Here is a 15,604-nt window from a genome sequence, read left to right as displayed (position 1 = left end):
CAATTATTTTTTTAATATATAATTTTATTTATTTATTTATATTTTTGGCTGTGCTGGGTCTTCATTGCTGCATAGGCTTTTTTCTAGTTGTGGCAAACAGGCGCTACTCCAGCTAGGCTCTACGTGCGTGCAGGCTTCAGTAGCTACAGCATACGGCGGCAGTTAGCTGTTTCATGGCATGTGGGATCTTCCTGGACCACAGATCAAACCCTTGTCTCCTGCACTGGCAAGCATATTCTTTACCACTGGGCCACTGGGCAAGCCCCAAAGTAATTCTTACTAAAAAAAAAAAAAAACAACAACACAATCAAGCAAACAAAAAAGGTTTTCAATAATCCACAAAAAAATCTAAACTGTAACTCCTTCCTGCTCAGGTATAACCTGAATGCTGTCTACCAGTGAAGGAGTGTGATTTTTTTTCTGACACTGCCTTCACTCTAGATCAAGCAACATGCAGTCTGCTTTATTAATTAGATATTTTCTTTTACAATAAGACTTCCATATAACCCCAGCTGCGCTACACTGAAAACAGACACTTAAAATGTTAAAATATGTAAAGCTGATTATGCCTCAATACATAATGCATTAAAACAAATGATTTTCATGTGAACTCCATCAATAAGGGCTCTGTTTCCAGCAGAAAAGCTTCACAGATGCTTTATTTGAGATCTGGGAACAGAGGGCAATCCTGTCTGTACAATGTATGTGAGAGTGTGTGCATGAATAAAGTATGCATGAGATAAAATAACTAGAAACTTAACAACAAAGAGATAAATCTGGTAACATTGCCCTAATAAAAAAGCCAAAACCAGTTATCTGTACAACCCGGATGGTAATATTCCAATAAAATATGACTGGAAGATTATGTGTCACCCACCATTCAATCACTAATGCATAGTCTGAGAAAACTTCAATTTTCACTGATCCCTGCAACTAAACTCAAGGTTAAAACACTCCTATTTCCTACTACCATCTTTTTGAGATCTGCAAATATAAAACTCTCCAAAAGACAAATGTTAACCTCACAGGATTTACAATGGCTAACACTTATTGAATAATTAAATTTGTGCCCACAAAACCCCAAGGCAGATCCTATTTAGGAAACTGAGTTATTAATAGAAAATTGAGTTTAGAGAGGTTAAATAATTCCTGTAAACTCAAGAACAGCTAATACACGATGAAGCTGAGATACTTCCAAAAATACTTTGTGATTAAATGCATTTGAGGGGCACAAATTCAATGTAAAATCTAAACAGACCAATGTCTACTACCATGCTTATTCATAGTAACTGCAGAATTTGTCACAAAAATTCAGGTGAAAAAAATATCCTTTAGCATTTTTACTGTATTTGTGTTTATTCACACTGCATAGCTTTAAATTTTCTGTATTATTTAATATAAACAGTTACCAACACATATTCTTGTTATGCAGGCTTCAAGTGAAGTAAGTGTATACATGTGTATACACACTTGCACACACAGATACATGAACATACACACAGAGTTGGTGGTGGTGGTTTAATCTCATGCCTGACTCTTTGCAACCCCATGGTCTATAGCCCACCAAGCTCCTCTGTCCATGGAATTCTCCAGGCAAGAATATTGGAATGAGTTGCCATTTCCTTCTCCAAGAGGATCTTCCTGATTGAATCCACATCTCCTGCACTGCAGGCAGATTCTTTACCACTGAGCCACCAGGAAAGCACACACAGAGTTGCTGCTGCTGCTGCTGCTGCTAAGTCACTTCAGTCGTGTCTGACTCTGTGCGACCCCATAGACAGCAGCCTACCAGGCTCCCCCGTCCCAGGGATTCTCCAGGCAAGAAAACTGGAGTGGGTTGCCATTTCCTTCTCCTATACATGAAAGTGAAAAGTGAAAGTGAAGTCGCTCAGTCGTGTCCGACTCCTAGCGACCCCATGGACTGCAGCCCACCAGGCCCCTCAGTCCATGGTATTTTCCAGGCAAGAGTACTAGAGTGGGGTGCCATCGCCTTCTCTGCACACAGAGTTAGGGTATGATTAAAAATGGCCAGGGAAAATTATTAGGATCTTAGTGCCAGGAATGCCTGTGGATAACAGCTGTTTCCTTATTTACAAGTGGGAAACCCAAAGCTCAGTAAGGTTGGGTAATTTACCAAAAGTCACAAAGTAGCAAAGCTCAGGGTTTATGTTTGTAGTAAGTAAACTAGTTATCATAAAGCACTAGGATTCCATGAGATGTTTAATAAGCAAATCGATTATCTGGGACCCTCAGAGATAGGAGCTTCTCTTTCCCTTAATGTTTTTCTCCCAAATGGATTACACTGAGTTGGAAACCAATAACGCTGGTGTGGAAATGTTAGCTAGTTAGAATAGGAAAAAGGAGTTCAGAAGGGCGGTGGCTGAAAGACAAGGAAGGGAAAAGCCCGCGAAAATAGAACAAAGGAAGGTCTGAGGACCTCAGGTAAAACAAATAGCACTCCTGGCTAGCCCAATTTACATAGGACGGCCCGGGGGGTGGGGGTTGGGGGGTGGTAAGAAACATAAGAAGAGGAGCCAAAGGGCCAGGGGTCTCTCTCCTGAGAGCACATGCTCTCTTTCGCTCTCTTTCCCGCGCACGCGCCCTCTCTCTTCACGTCGCATCTTTTGGGTTGGCATGCCCTCACACCTTGAGGATGTATTTTCCTTTATTTTCTAAATAAAACTGAGCTGCAACACTGTCTGAGAGCTGTGACATGCCGAGGGCTTTAACGTCCATCGCTTCACATTTTTGTTGTGATGAGACAGAACCAAGGAAATTACACACTCCCCTAACATCTATTTAACCTGGCTGAAACAACCTGGACGCGGACCCCTGCAAAGAGGAGGCCAAGCAAAGCAGGAGCCCAACTCAGCGAAAGCTCCCATGGTGGAAGCAGAACGTGAAGAAAACCCAGTGCAGGGGAAGTGACAAGAAGCCCAGCGTGCTGGAAACCGGAACAGGGAAAAACTAACTCAGCAGAAAGCTCACATGGCTGTCTCAGATTCCAGAAGACCTCCGGTTAAGGTAGGAGGCCCTCGGTGCTATGGCTGGAGGGACATATGCCTAACAAAATCTTTATTCCTTTAAAATCTCTCGTTTCTTGTTTCCTCAAACCCCGCCACGAACAGGCGAGCGGCAGTGGGCACAAGTAGGGACTCTGGAGAGGCTACTTCTCAGTATGTCCCTAAGGCTCCACTCTCTGCTGAGCCCCAGTAGCTGTTACCCAAGGTGGTGGGGGTTCTTCTGTCCTTAATCTTCTTTGTGCCAAGGATCAAGCCAATGAAAACTGTGAGCACAGGTCAGGTATTCAGCAGATTTTCCAGCAGGCTATGAAGGGGATTCCTTGGCACGTTTTTTCTTCTGCTTTTTCCTCCCATCCTTCAGCTCCTCTCTCCTGGGACTTAAGCCTGGCCAAAACCCATGATGAGTGGCTTCAGGACCCAATGAAGCTCAGGCTCTGATGTCTCATTGCAAAAATTCAGTGAGAGACACAGAGATAGGTGAGAGGTGGATTTGTTAGGATTCAGAGAGAAGTACACTCTTCAGAGTGTGGACCATTGCAGAGGGCAAGTGCTTCCACCAAAGGAATTGGTCTGGCTAGGTTTTGCAAGCTGGGTGAATTCATATGCTAATGAGTGGGAGGATCATCCCAACCACGGGGGAAGCACTCACTCTTCTGTCTTTTGACAGTGCCTTGGAGCTGTTCTGTAATGCTCAAAATTCTCCAAGCCAGGCTTGAGCAATATGTGAACCGAGAACTTCCTGATGTTCAAGCTGGTTTTAGAAAAGGCAGAGGAACCAGAGATCAAATTGCCAACATCCACTGGATCATGGAAAAAGCAAGAGAGTTCCAGAAAAACATCTATTTCTGCTTTATGGACTATGACAAAGCCTTTGACTGTGTGGACCAGAGTTGGACTGTGAAGAAGGCTGAGCGCCAAAGAACTGATCCTTTTGAACTGTGGTGTTGGAGAAGACTCTTGAGAGTCCCTTGGACTGCAAGGAGATCCAACCAGTCCATCCTAAAGGAGATCAGTCCTGGGTGCTCATTGGAAGGGCTGATGCTGAAGCTGAAACTCCAATACTTTGGCCACCTCATGTGAAGAGTTGACTCATTGGAAAAGACTTTGATGCTGGGAGGGATTGGGGGCAGGAGGAGAAGGGGACAACAGAGGATGAGATGGCTGGATGGCATCACCGACTCGATGGACATGAGTTTGAGTGAAGTCCAGGAGTTAGTGATGGACAGGGAGGCCTGGCATGCTGTGATTCATGGGGTCACAAAGAGTCGGGCATGACTGAGTGACTGAACTGAACTGAACTGATCAAAGAATCCTCAGATATCAAGTAGTGCTGATGGAAAATCCAGGCCTCACTATATCCCCTTGTGAGGTTCTTAACCCAGCCACCCTCCTGCCTACCCCTGAGGGCTCTCCCCCTTTCACTCTTGCCTAGAAACCTTGGACCAATGGACAAAACCCCAAGAGGGATTGTCAGAAGATCCTCTGACCAATCCTGAGGAAATCTGGTACACTGATGGAAGCAGCTTTGTCTTGGACGGAAAAAGAAGAGCTGGGTATGCAGTGGTCTCCAATTTTGAGACCATAGAGGCTAAACCTTTGCTACCAGGTACTTCAGCCCAATTAGCTAAGCTCATAGCCCCGACTCTAGCTTTAGGGCTGGGAGAAAGAAAGAGTAGCCATTTACACTGACTTCAAGTATCCCTTTCTGGTGCTACATGCACATGCTGCTATTTGGAAAGAAAGAGGCCACTTGACCACCTGAGGGTCCCCAATCAAATATGGTGATCAAATCCTTAGACTTGGAGGTGGTCCATCTGCCCACTGAGGTTTCAGTCTCCCACTGTAAAGGACGCCGAAAAGGGAGCATGGAGTGGCACGGAGGAACCAAGCAGCTGATCAGGCAGCTAGGAGAGCAGCATTACAGAACAATGACCTAATAGGCGTTGCCACCTTAGTTCCGCAGACTAATTTGCCAGAAACTCCTTCATATACTGAAGGTGAGACTCATAAACTATGAGTGAGAGCTTTCAAGAAGATCATATGGGGTGGTTCCAAAAGGAGGGACTCCTTTTTCTGCCTCAGAACCTCCAGTGGAAGTTGGTTAACTGCTTACATGCCACCACTCATTTAGGGGAAAAGACCCTCCAAAGATTACTAGAAAGGTCTTTCAGAAGAACAGGCCTCCAAATGACTATAAGGCAAGTGGTCTCCTCTTACCTCACTTGCCAATTTAACAACACCCAAGGAGCTCAAAGACCCCAGCTGGCCCAGCCCGTCCAACGACGTGGGACCCACCCAGGAGAGGACTGGCAGATGGACTTCACTCAGATGCCAGTTCCTCCAGGGTATAAATACCTATTAGTCATGATAGATATATCCACAGGATAGATTGAAGGCTTTCCCACCCAGGCTGAGAGGGCTGAGGAAGTGATAAAAAATCTGCTCCATGAAATCATTCCAAGATTTGGTCTGCCCAGGTCATCACAAAGTGACAGTGGGACATCATTTACTTCTAAGGTCACCCAAGGTGTCTCTAAAGCACTGGGCATTACTTATTATCTCCATTGTACCTGGAGCCCTCAGTCTTCAGGAAAAGTAGAAAGAGCCAATCAATTCTTAAAATCAGTGATAAAAAAGATAACCCAGGAGACCTCCCTGGGATGGAAAGGAGCTTCCATACCAGTAGCTCTCCTCCACATCCGTACTGCCCCTAAGGAATAGGTTGGTCTTGGTCCTTATGCGATGCTATATGGGAGACCTTTTGTTTATGTCAATGACCTCTTCCTAGATCCAGAGGCTCAGACTCCCCAGTCTTATACCATGGCCATTGGTCAATTCCAACAGGATATACGCTTGTGGGGTGTGAACCAGGACCCAAAAGATTCTAACAGGTCACCACTATATGCTCCAGGGACTCAAGTCCTAATTAAAGTCTGGAAAGATGGGTCCCCAAAGGCTCAACTCCAGCCCACATAGAAGGGCCCCTACCCTGTAATACTTTCTACCCCTACAGCAGTCAAAGTACCAGGACATGACTCCTACTCACGAGTCAAGCCGTGGAAGAAAACAGAAGAGGATACTCAATACACCTGTGAGCCCCCAGAGATCTCAGATACCTATTCAGGACTGCAAATGAGTGCCATTCTAATGAACACCCCCAAAATCTAGTTTCTGGGGATAAGATTTCTCAGGACAGCTCTAAAGAGCCAACGGCTTGGCAGGGGTTGTACTTCAAAACAGACAGGAGATAGATCTTCTGATCCCTGAATAAGAAGGCACTTGAGCCATCCTGGCAATGGGAATTTGGAGTTGACTAATGCCCCTACTAGTCCTTATTATGCCATATTGATGCTGCTTATGATTGCTCCATGTATTATCAATTGTCTAGATAGCATATTCAAAAGCAGAGACATTACTTTGCCAACTAAGGTCCGTCTAGTCAAGGCTATGGTTTTTCCTGTGGTCATGTATGGATGTGAGAGTTGGACTGTGAAGAAGGCTGAGTGCTGAAGAACTGATGCTTTTGAACTGTGGTGTTGGAGAAGACTCTTGAGAGTCCCTTGGACTGCAAGGAGATCCAACCAGTCCATTCTGAAGGAGATCAGCCCTGGGATTTCTTTGGAAGGAATGATGCTAAAGCTGAAACTCCAGTACTTTGGCCACCTCATGTGAAGAGTTGACTCATTGGAAAAGACTGATGCTGGGAGGAATTGGGGGCAGGAGGAGAAGGGGATGACAGAGGATGAGATGGCTGGATGGCATCACTGACTCTATGGACGTGAGTCTGAGTGAACTCCGGGAGTTGGTGATGGACAGGGAGGCCTGGCGTGCTGCAATTCATGGGGTTGCAAAGAGTCGGACACGACTGAGCAACTGAACTGAACTGAACTGAATCCATTTTGTCTTGGCCCAGGTCAACAAGCCACAGCATGCAGTGCAAGTTCAACAAGGATATATAAAACTACCGCTGACCATGGAAAATATCACTGACCGTTAGATGGACACCGCTATAAGGACTCTGAGGCCTGAGACTAGAAAAAGGGGGAGGCCCAATGCCCCTCACCATCCCAGTTCAGCAGGAAGTAGCCAGAAAGACCTTGATGCCCCTATTCCCAAAGAATTGGGCCTCCCATCTCTTGAGGGGGGAATGTTAGGTAGTTAGAATAGAAAAAAGCAGTCCAGAATGGCGGTGGCTAAAAGACAAGGAAGGGAAAAGCCCGTGAAAATAGAAGAAAGGAAGGTCCGAGGACGGGATCGAGGCCCTCAGGTAGAACAAACAGCACTCCTGGCTAGCCCAATTACATAGGGCAGGCCCAGGGGGAGGAAAAAACATATAAAAAGAGGAGCCAAAAGGCCAGGGTCTCTCTCCCGCACGTGCATGCTCTCTTTCCCTCTTCTCTTCATGTCTTTTGGGTCCGCATGCGCTCAGGCCTCGAGGATGTATTTTCCTTTATCTAAATAAAACTGTGCTGTAACACTATCTGAGAGCTGTGATCTGCCAAGGGCTTTAACGTCCATCGCTTCAAATTTTTGTTGTGATGAGACAAAACCGAGGAAATTACACTCCCTTAACAGATCAAAGCTCCCAGCATTCTGAAACTCAGCACACACAGAGCCTTTCTGGCCTCATCTGCCTGGTTCCAGCCCTTCCCTAGGCTCCCGTGATGACTGTGTCCCATCCTCCTCCGGCCACTGGCTTTCCATTTCCTGCTAGTTCCTGTCATTCTTCCTACCACCCCAAAAGGGAGGATTCAGTTCCGGAAGTTCTGTCATAGGCCTGCATCTGTTCATTCTCTGGTCCACACTCAGCTCCTGGAGGTCCCGTTTACCTTCACAGCTTCACCAAATACCTCTTGTTGTTCAGTCACTCAGTAGTGTCCAACTCTTTCTGACCCCATGGACTGCAGCACGCTAGGCTTCCCTGTCTTTCACTATCTCCTGGAGTTTGCTCAAATTCATGTGCATTGAGTCGGTGAAGCTATCTAACCATCTAATCCTCTTCCGCCCCCTTCTCCTGTTGCCTTTGGCTCCAACTAAACCTGAATCCCCAGGCTCTTCCTTCTTCCTGAGCTCCAGATGCAAATTCTAAAGTTCTAGAAGTAAAGTACTATCTGTACTTCAAACTCAAAATGCCCCAAAGCAAACCCTTTTATCTCTTCATGAAAATTACTAATGTTTCCCCTAACTTCCCATTTTCCTATGAATGATGTCTGCATTTTCTTAGTTAAAACTGTAGGTGACATTGCCTTCTTCCTTTCCCTTAACCCACAGTCAATACACTTCCAAGTCCTATAGCTTCTTCCTCTCCAGAATCTTTGCAGGACACACAGGCAATCCCTTCTTTCTACTCGAGTAAAGACCTGGTATATTAGATTCTCTCAGAAGGCCTCTGGGACAAAGGTGAGTGGTTCATTTGAAGGTATAGCAGTGAGTGGGAGCAGGGGAGTGGTGAGTCAGAACGGGTAGGAAGCAATCAGGAATGTTAGCCAGCAGTTTGTGGCTGTGCATGACTGGGATTCAGTCCCATTGGGGCACTTTGGAAAACTGTTGAACAAAGCTCAAAGTTATCTCAACCGAGTGGCAAGGGAGCTGGTGGAAAAGGAAATGGCAACCCACTCCAGTATTCTTGCCTGGGAAATCTCATGGGCAGAGGAGCCTGGCGGGCTACAGTCCATGGGGTTGCAAAGAGGCGGACACGATTTAGCGACTAAGCACGCACAGTTAACTTCACCACTGGTGGAGGCATCCTGGAGATTAACCCCCCGGCACCTGGTCTGCCCTCAGTACAGGCTCAGCAGCCTTCTGTGGCTCGGGGCCCTCCCACCGCCACTGTTGGAGATGCGAGTGCCTGCGGTGGGAAGCCATCAGGTAAGCTAGATGGGAATGGTACGTGTCAAGAGGAAAAAGTCATGGGAGGGGTGTGGCACCAGCCTTCTCAGCTCCCAGGCCTTTGTACCTTTCGCTTGGACCATGAGGTGATACCCTCTGACATGGTTAACTCCTAGCCTTTCCTAATAACCATCCATAATCACACATCCCACTCACTGCGAGATTAATCTTCCTAGAGCTCTAATCAGGACAGAGTTTCTGATTAAAATGCTCCATTAGCTTTCCATTGCCGACTGAATTAAATACGAAGTCCCCTGTTGAGGCCCTTCCTAATATGCCCAGTCACCTTTCCAGCCCTGTGCTTCAGTGTTCCTCCATCTGTATGGATTCTGGGCCATGGACCCTGCCCCTCTCTCGTCTGCTAAGTTTCTCAATGCCCTTGCCACCTGTGTAAACTTCTGCCACATGGCCTGCAAGGTCAGCTCTGCCTGTTGAAATGCCTTGAACTAATTCAATAAACATCAGACAAAAGGTCAGACTTGGCCCCTGTTATCCCAAGGAACTCACAGCCTTTCCCAATTCTATCCCGACTTGTCCTGGCCAGCCTGCTCCCAGCCCTTGTGATATATGTGAGGCGCTCTCTCTTACTATGACTCCTCTCCATCTCGGACAGTCATTAAACACTTGTCAGATTACACGGAAACACACAAGATGGAAAGTGAGATGACCTGGTAACTTCAGACACGCAAAACTATGTAGTTCTATCACACAACCTCTCACTACCTGACGGGGCTCCAGCAGGAAACATCGTATGCTTTCTTCATAGGACTTCACTCCCACTAAAGAAAGAATTCATCCAGGACACACAGCGAAGACATTTATGGGGGGTAATACATCAAATTGGCAGAAATTTTCTTCAGATTTGAAGATATAAATTTATAGCATCTTTTTAATTAAGTTAACTGGAGGATGATTACTTTACAATATTGTGTTGGTTTCTGCCATACATCAACATGAATATACACATGTCCCCTCCCTTTTGAACCTCCCTCCCACCTCCTACCCCATACCAACCCTTTAGGTGGTCACAGAGCATCGGATTTGAGCCCCAAGCTTCACGCAGCAAATTTCCACAGGCTATCTATTTTACTATGATGATGTTCATGTTTCAGTGCTACTCTCTCAATCTGCCTCACTCTCCTTTCTCCGCCATGTCTGCAAGTCAGCTCTTTCTGTCTCTGTCTCTTTCACTGCCCTGCAAACAGGTTCATCAGTAACATCTTTCTAGATTACACATATATGTGTTAATAAATGATAGTAACATCGTTTTAGATAAAGCATGTTAGTTAATTCTCTTCTTCCCAACCCAGGGATTGAACCCAGGTCTCCTGCATTACAGGCAGGCTCTTTACCATCTGAGCCACCAGGGAAGCCCCAGTTGCTAGGGGCTACTATTAATATTATTACTAACAACTATCATATTGCAGTAATCCTTGCCTTATTTCATGCTTCCAGAACAGAGGTAAAGTAAGCCACATCTAATCACTAAAGGAAGGAAGAATGACCTGGCAGGATTCAATTGAGTGATGAACTCCTTTTATAGGAAAAAGAGAATGAGAAAGGTATTCTTCAAAAATGCAGAAAAATCTAAAGGAGAGATAACCTTCAAGCAGACATTGGACATAAGTATTTTTACAAGTTAGAATAATTTGATGATAATTACAAACCAAGATTATTCATATTGTTCAACTGCAACTATTATCAGAAACAATAGTAATTTCTTAAATGGCTATTAGAGTTAATTTTCTTTTTTTTTTTTAACACCAAAACATTTCATATTGGGATATAGCCGATTAACAATGTTGTGATAGTTTCGGGTGAACAGGGAAGGGACTCAGCCATACGTAAACAGGTACCCATTCTCCTTCAAACCCCCTCCCATCCATGCCGGCACATAACACTGAGCAGAGTTCCATATGCTATACAATAGGATTTTGTTAGTTACCCATTTTAAATAAAGCAGTGTGTACATGACTGTCAGAAGTTAGTTTTTAAAAAAAGCTTTGATGAGAATAATGTAGTAAAATTAACTATAAATTATTTATACATAATAGATCAGAAAAGAATAAAGCATATATTTTATATTTATCTATGAATGATATCTAATTTACTCATAACTTCCAAAAAGTAGACACAGTGATTTCTCCTTATCCCGAAAGAGAATTTTCTTGTCCTGATTTAGAAGTCATTTGTTTTATAAAATGCAAATTTCCTTTAAAAAATGTGGGGAGTATAGAAAAAATTAAAATTCACCCTGTTAATCGGATAGCCTGACTCTCCCTAGCTATTCTGGGAGCAGATTAATTTGTTAATCTGAAGAAAAAGCCATAACCCGGGACCTTTCAATGCCTGCCGCATATCCTACACTGAACCAGGCCAGCTCATAAAAAGAGTTCAGTTTTCTGCCCAGAAAAAAATAAAACTGGAAAAGGTACACAAATATCTTTTTTAAAATCACTTACATTTCACATTTACTCTAATGTCTTGGTAAACATCAAGAGCTTAAGATACTTCATTTTACAGTCTTCTTACTAGCATTTAAAGGTCTGTACTTTGATATGATGATGCTTAAATAAACTCTGTGAAATCTTGTGCGGATGTAGGCTACCCCAAAAGGGATAATCCATTTATAATAGGACTAACTATGCTTCTGTCAACTACAAATTGGCACTTACCAAGAGCATTGCCAGCGACTGAACAACAAAGGCATTTGCCCGCTGCCTCTCCGGAGACTGAGCCCCATGCTGCTATAGCTGTTGACCTGCAACAACCCCTGAGGGACGGCAGGGGAGTGAGGCATGCTGGGCTCCAGGGAATCTGGTGGACTTTAGATAGTTGTATGTTTTTAGGAACAGATTTTTATGATCTCAATCCTGGCATCTCCTCATATCTAGAGAAGTACTAAATCCCTTCATGGTGACATCAGATCCTCATGACTAACAAAAAACCTTTTGTAAAATGAGTGCTTCATGGTATTGAACTCCCCCTTCACCAAAACCTTATATATTGACTTCCCCCCACTAGCCGCTTTGGAGCAGTCTCTCAGAGCTATCTGGGATGCAGCTTCCCGGGCTGCAGTCCTCATTTTGCCACAAATAAAACTTAACTCACAACTCTCAAGTTGCACATCTTTTTTAGTTGACACTTCTTAACTGCTCTCCCCGTTTTTGTCGTTGTATTGTTTTCTTTTCACTCAACCCACTCCCAGTCCAGTACTTAGTGAGCTGCCTGAATCATTCTTAGGAAAAGTGACCCTATTTCTGGAAGCTGAGTTTGTTAAATAAGGAGTCAGAGAAAACAAATGTATGTGCATCTCTAAGCAAAACCAGCTCTACAGTGAATAATCATTTCACCTCCGTGGATAGACATACAAAACCACCAGGTAGCCAAATATGCCTGAGAATTTAATTATTTAAAATAACCAACCACAAAACAAAGGGCCCCAGGAAATATCCTGGCCAACTCTGAGGCCAAGATAGCCTGTATGCCGTGTTCCTGCCAACATTCTGGATGGCTATCACACATGCTTACGCAGTCATGCTGCAAAGCGACTCTGATAAATGAGCACAGTTTGTTAGTGGCTTAGAGCAGATCAGCCACACAGACAGGAGTTCTCAGATCAGGATCCTGAGAAACCTGGGACTCCGCACCACCTCACAGTGATTTTCAGCCAGGCCTACAGAAAGAGGGCGTTAGGACAAAAACAGACCCGGGGACTCCACCCCAGGTCAAATGAATCAGAATCTTTGGAGGATGGCATTCAGAGATCAGAGATTTTTCGAAGTTCTTCAGAGGATCCTACTGTGCAGCCAGGGCTGAGAAGGAACTGCTCAAAGGGAATAAAGAACCAGGGTGAGAGCTGAGCCAAGAAAGGAGGAGGCTGCAGTGACAAGAATGACAAAGCCTACCTAGAGTGACTGGGGAAGAGGAACGTCTAGTTCTACAGGGATTGCCTGCAGCGCACGAAGTACTGCTAAACAGCTCACAGCAAAACCCCTGGCGGCTCAGATGGTCAAGAATTCACCTGCAATGCAAGAGACCCGGGTTCTATCAGAAAGAACCCCGGAAGGAAATGGCAACCCACTCCAGTATTCTTGCCTGGAGAATCCCATGGACAGAGGAGCCTGGCCAGCTACAGTCCGTGGGGTCACAAAGAGTCAAACACGACTGACTAACACGGCACAAAGAAACCGTTCAATAAATGGTAGCTGGTTATCACATCATTGTTGCTCCTAAAATTATAACTGTTATTCCTTAAAGATATACCATTCCTAAAATTCTTTTTCAAACTTATTTTTAATTGGATGATAATTGCTTTACAATGTTGTGTTGGTTTCTGCCGTACAACAACATGAATCAGCCATAAGTATACATACATCCCCTCCCTCTGGAACCTTCCTCCCACCCCACCCCAACATCCCACTCCTCTTAGCTGTTGTTCAGTAGCTAAGTCGTATCTGACTCCTTGCAGCCCCATGGACTGCAGCATGTCGGGTTCCTCTGTCCATAGGATTTCCCACCCCTCTAGGTTGTCACAGTCCTGCAGTCCATGGTATGCTGCAGTCCATGGGGTCGCAAAGAGTAGGGCACTACTTAAAGACTGAACAACAGATTGTCACAGAGCAGCAGGTTGAGTGCCCTGTGTTATATAGCAACTTCCCTCTAGTTCACTGAAAACTGTTTAACTATAGAGAAGTGTACAATCTTTTGCACACCCACCAAGAGTTGATATTAGTGAGTGATACCACCTCATAACATTGATAATACTGAGATATTACAAGATATTACTGAACTGCACCTATCAGTACTAGAAGAAAATTCTAAAGGATTCAACACACTCATATCCACACCTGACTGATGACCTTCAAGGGTTGTTGTGATAGGTAGCAGAAGAGGCTATCTGGGGAAGCATTTAGGAAAGAGCAAACGTGGGTGGCACACAATGGCTGGGTATGGGAAAGGCGGTGCCTGAAGGTGAGAGTCTGAACTGTGCCCTGGCCTGCCATGCACTGTATGTTCCTCCTCCAGCAAGTCCTTTATCCCTTGTGAATTTCCTAAATCCCACCTACCCCATTAACTTCCAAGGTGGAAAAGCTCAGCAGGGAAGAAGCTCAGCAGGGAACAAGAGCATATTTCTCTAGATCTGAGTCCTTAATTAACCATCCAAAGCATTGGAGATTGAGGCAAGATCCCTCTCTTCGAAAACCTTCTTTATCTCAACCCCCAGCTTTTCAGCCTGACTTGACCAAAAGCCAGAGCTGAAATGTTAAGACACTGGACAGTCGGAGTTCCTGCCCTAAGACCATTAATCAGCTTTACGACCTCAGGCCTGTCAGCCCACTTCTCCAGAGGTGTCCTCATTTATTAAATGAGGGTTTTTTTGTGGTTTTTTTTTTTTTTTTGGATTAGAGGATCCCTGAAGCAGAGCTACTTAAAGTGCCAGGCCAGGGTGAGATAAGGGGCTGATGTCAGAATGTAAATCAGTGCGCTGCTTCTCTCACCCAGACAGTGTTTCTATGAGAAAGAAAAAATCAGCTCACCTCGGCAGAGTGCTTGGAGCTGAAGTTGGCTCACATTCTCTCATCCTGTTAGCAATGGTGTCCGATAGTTTGAAAACTGGAAGTTGGTCCAGAGACCACGTTTGGAGTAGCATGGTTTTAAAGCATTTTCTGGGCTTCCCTGGTGTTTCAGACGGTAAAGAATCCGCCTGCAACCCGGGAGACCTGGGTTGGATCCCTGGGTTGGGAAGATCTCCTGGAGGAGGGCATGGCAACCCACTCCAGTATTCTTGCCTGGAAAATCCCCACGGACAGAGGAGCCTGGCAGGTTGAAGTCCATGAGGTCGCAAAGAGTCAGACATGACTGAATGACTTTCACTCAAAGTATTTAAAAGTATTTTCTGGCTTCTGCTCCACTGTTAACCCTCTCCCGAACCCATTGAACCAGCTCTAACTTGAACTGGAAAGTACTTGAAGGAGGCTTTTCTTTTCTTTTTTTAATATTTATTTGTTTTTATTTGTTTATTTGGCCATGTCAGGTCTTAACTGTAGCATGTAGGATCTAGTTCCCTGACCAGGGATGGAACCCAGGCTCCCTGCAATAGGAAAACAGAGTCTTAACCAATGGACCACCAGGGAAGCCCTAAGCCTTTTCTTTTTAAGAACTTTATGAGGCGTGGTTCACTTAGCATACAATTCACCCATTTAAGATGTGGATTTTTTAAGTATATTTAGAATTGTACAACTATCATCAAAATTTTAGAACATTTTCATCACTCCCCAAAGAAACCCTCCACCATTAGCAGTCACTCCCGCTTCCTCAGCCCAACGCAGCCACTAAACTACTTTCCATCTCTACAGATTTGTCTATTTGGAATATTTTAGAATTATAAATGAAATTATATAGTATGTGATCTTTTATCTGGCTTTTATCTCTTTCACTAAGCATAATGTTCTCAAGTCTCTTTCATATTGTGGCATGTATCAGTACTTTATTTATTTTTTAATGCTGAATTATAATCCATGACCTAGCTGTACCACATTTTATTTATCCATTTGTCTGCTGATGGACGTCTGTTTCCTTCCATCTTTTGGTTATTATGAATGTGTGTGTGTGTGCTTAGTCGTGTCTGACTCTTTGAGACCCCATGGACTGTAGCCCACCAGGTGCCTCTCTCCATGGGATTCTCCACG

The 15,604-nt window shown here is 44.6% G+C and overlaps 1 protein-coding gene and 1 long non-coding RNA gene across 3 annotated transcripts in view; one reads left to right on the top strand and one right to left on the bottom strand.

The window, feature by feature from the left end:
- Positions 1-15,604, bottom strand: part of ABHD3 (abhydrolase domain containing 3, phospholipase) — a 49,859-nt gene that overhangs the window by 10,790 nt on the left and 23,465 nt on the right. Inside the window, exon 5 of one of the 2 annotated variants that reach the window (XM_086373016.1) lies at positions 4-279. The exons of the other annotated variant lie outside the window; for it this stretch is intronic. Within the exon in view, the coding sequence (XP_086229142.1) occupies positions 277-279 (3 nt within the window). The 3' untranslated portion in view covers positions 4-276. Of the gene's footprint in view, positions 1-3; positions 280-15,604 lie in introns of those variants that run through there. 2 annotated transcript variants of the gene reach the window in all.
- The window catches only part of LOC147346051 (uncharacterized), a 30,991-nt gene continuing 18,278 nt past the window's right edge, over positions 2,892-15,604 (top strand). The window contains exon 1 of the long non-coding RNA XR_015153873.1: positions 2,892-3,024. This is a non-coding gene — a long non-coding RNA (uncharacterized LOC147346051). The remainder of the gene's footprint in view (positions 3,025-15,604) is intronic.

This window comes from Bos grunniens, chromosome 24, assembly GCF_055505025.1.
Source record: "Bos grunniens cultivar Pamir isolate PY7600 chromosome 24, Bosgru_T2T1.0, whole genome shotgun sequence".
NCBI classification, from domain to species: domain Eukaryota; kingdom Metazoa; phylum Chordata; class Mammalia; order Artiodactyla; family Bovidae; genus Bos; species Bos grunniens.
This window is presented reverse-complemented; position numbering and strand designations above follow the sequence as displayed.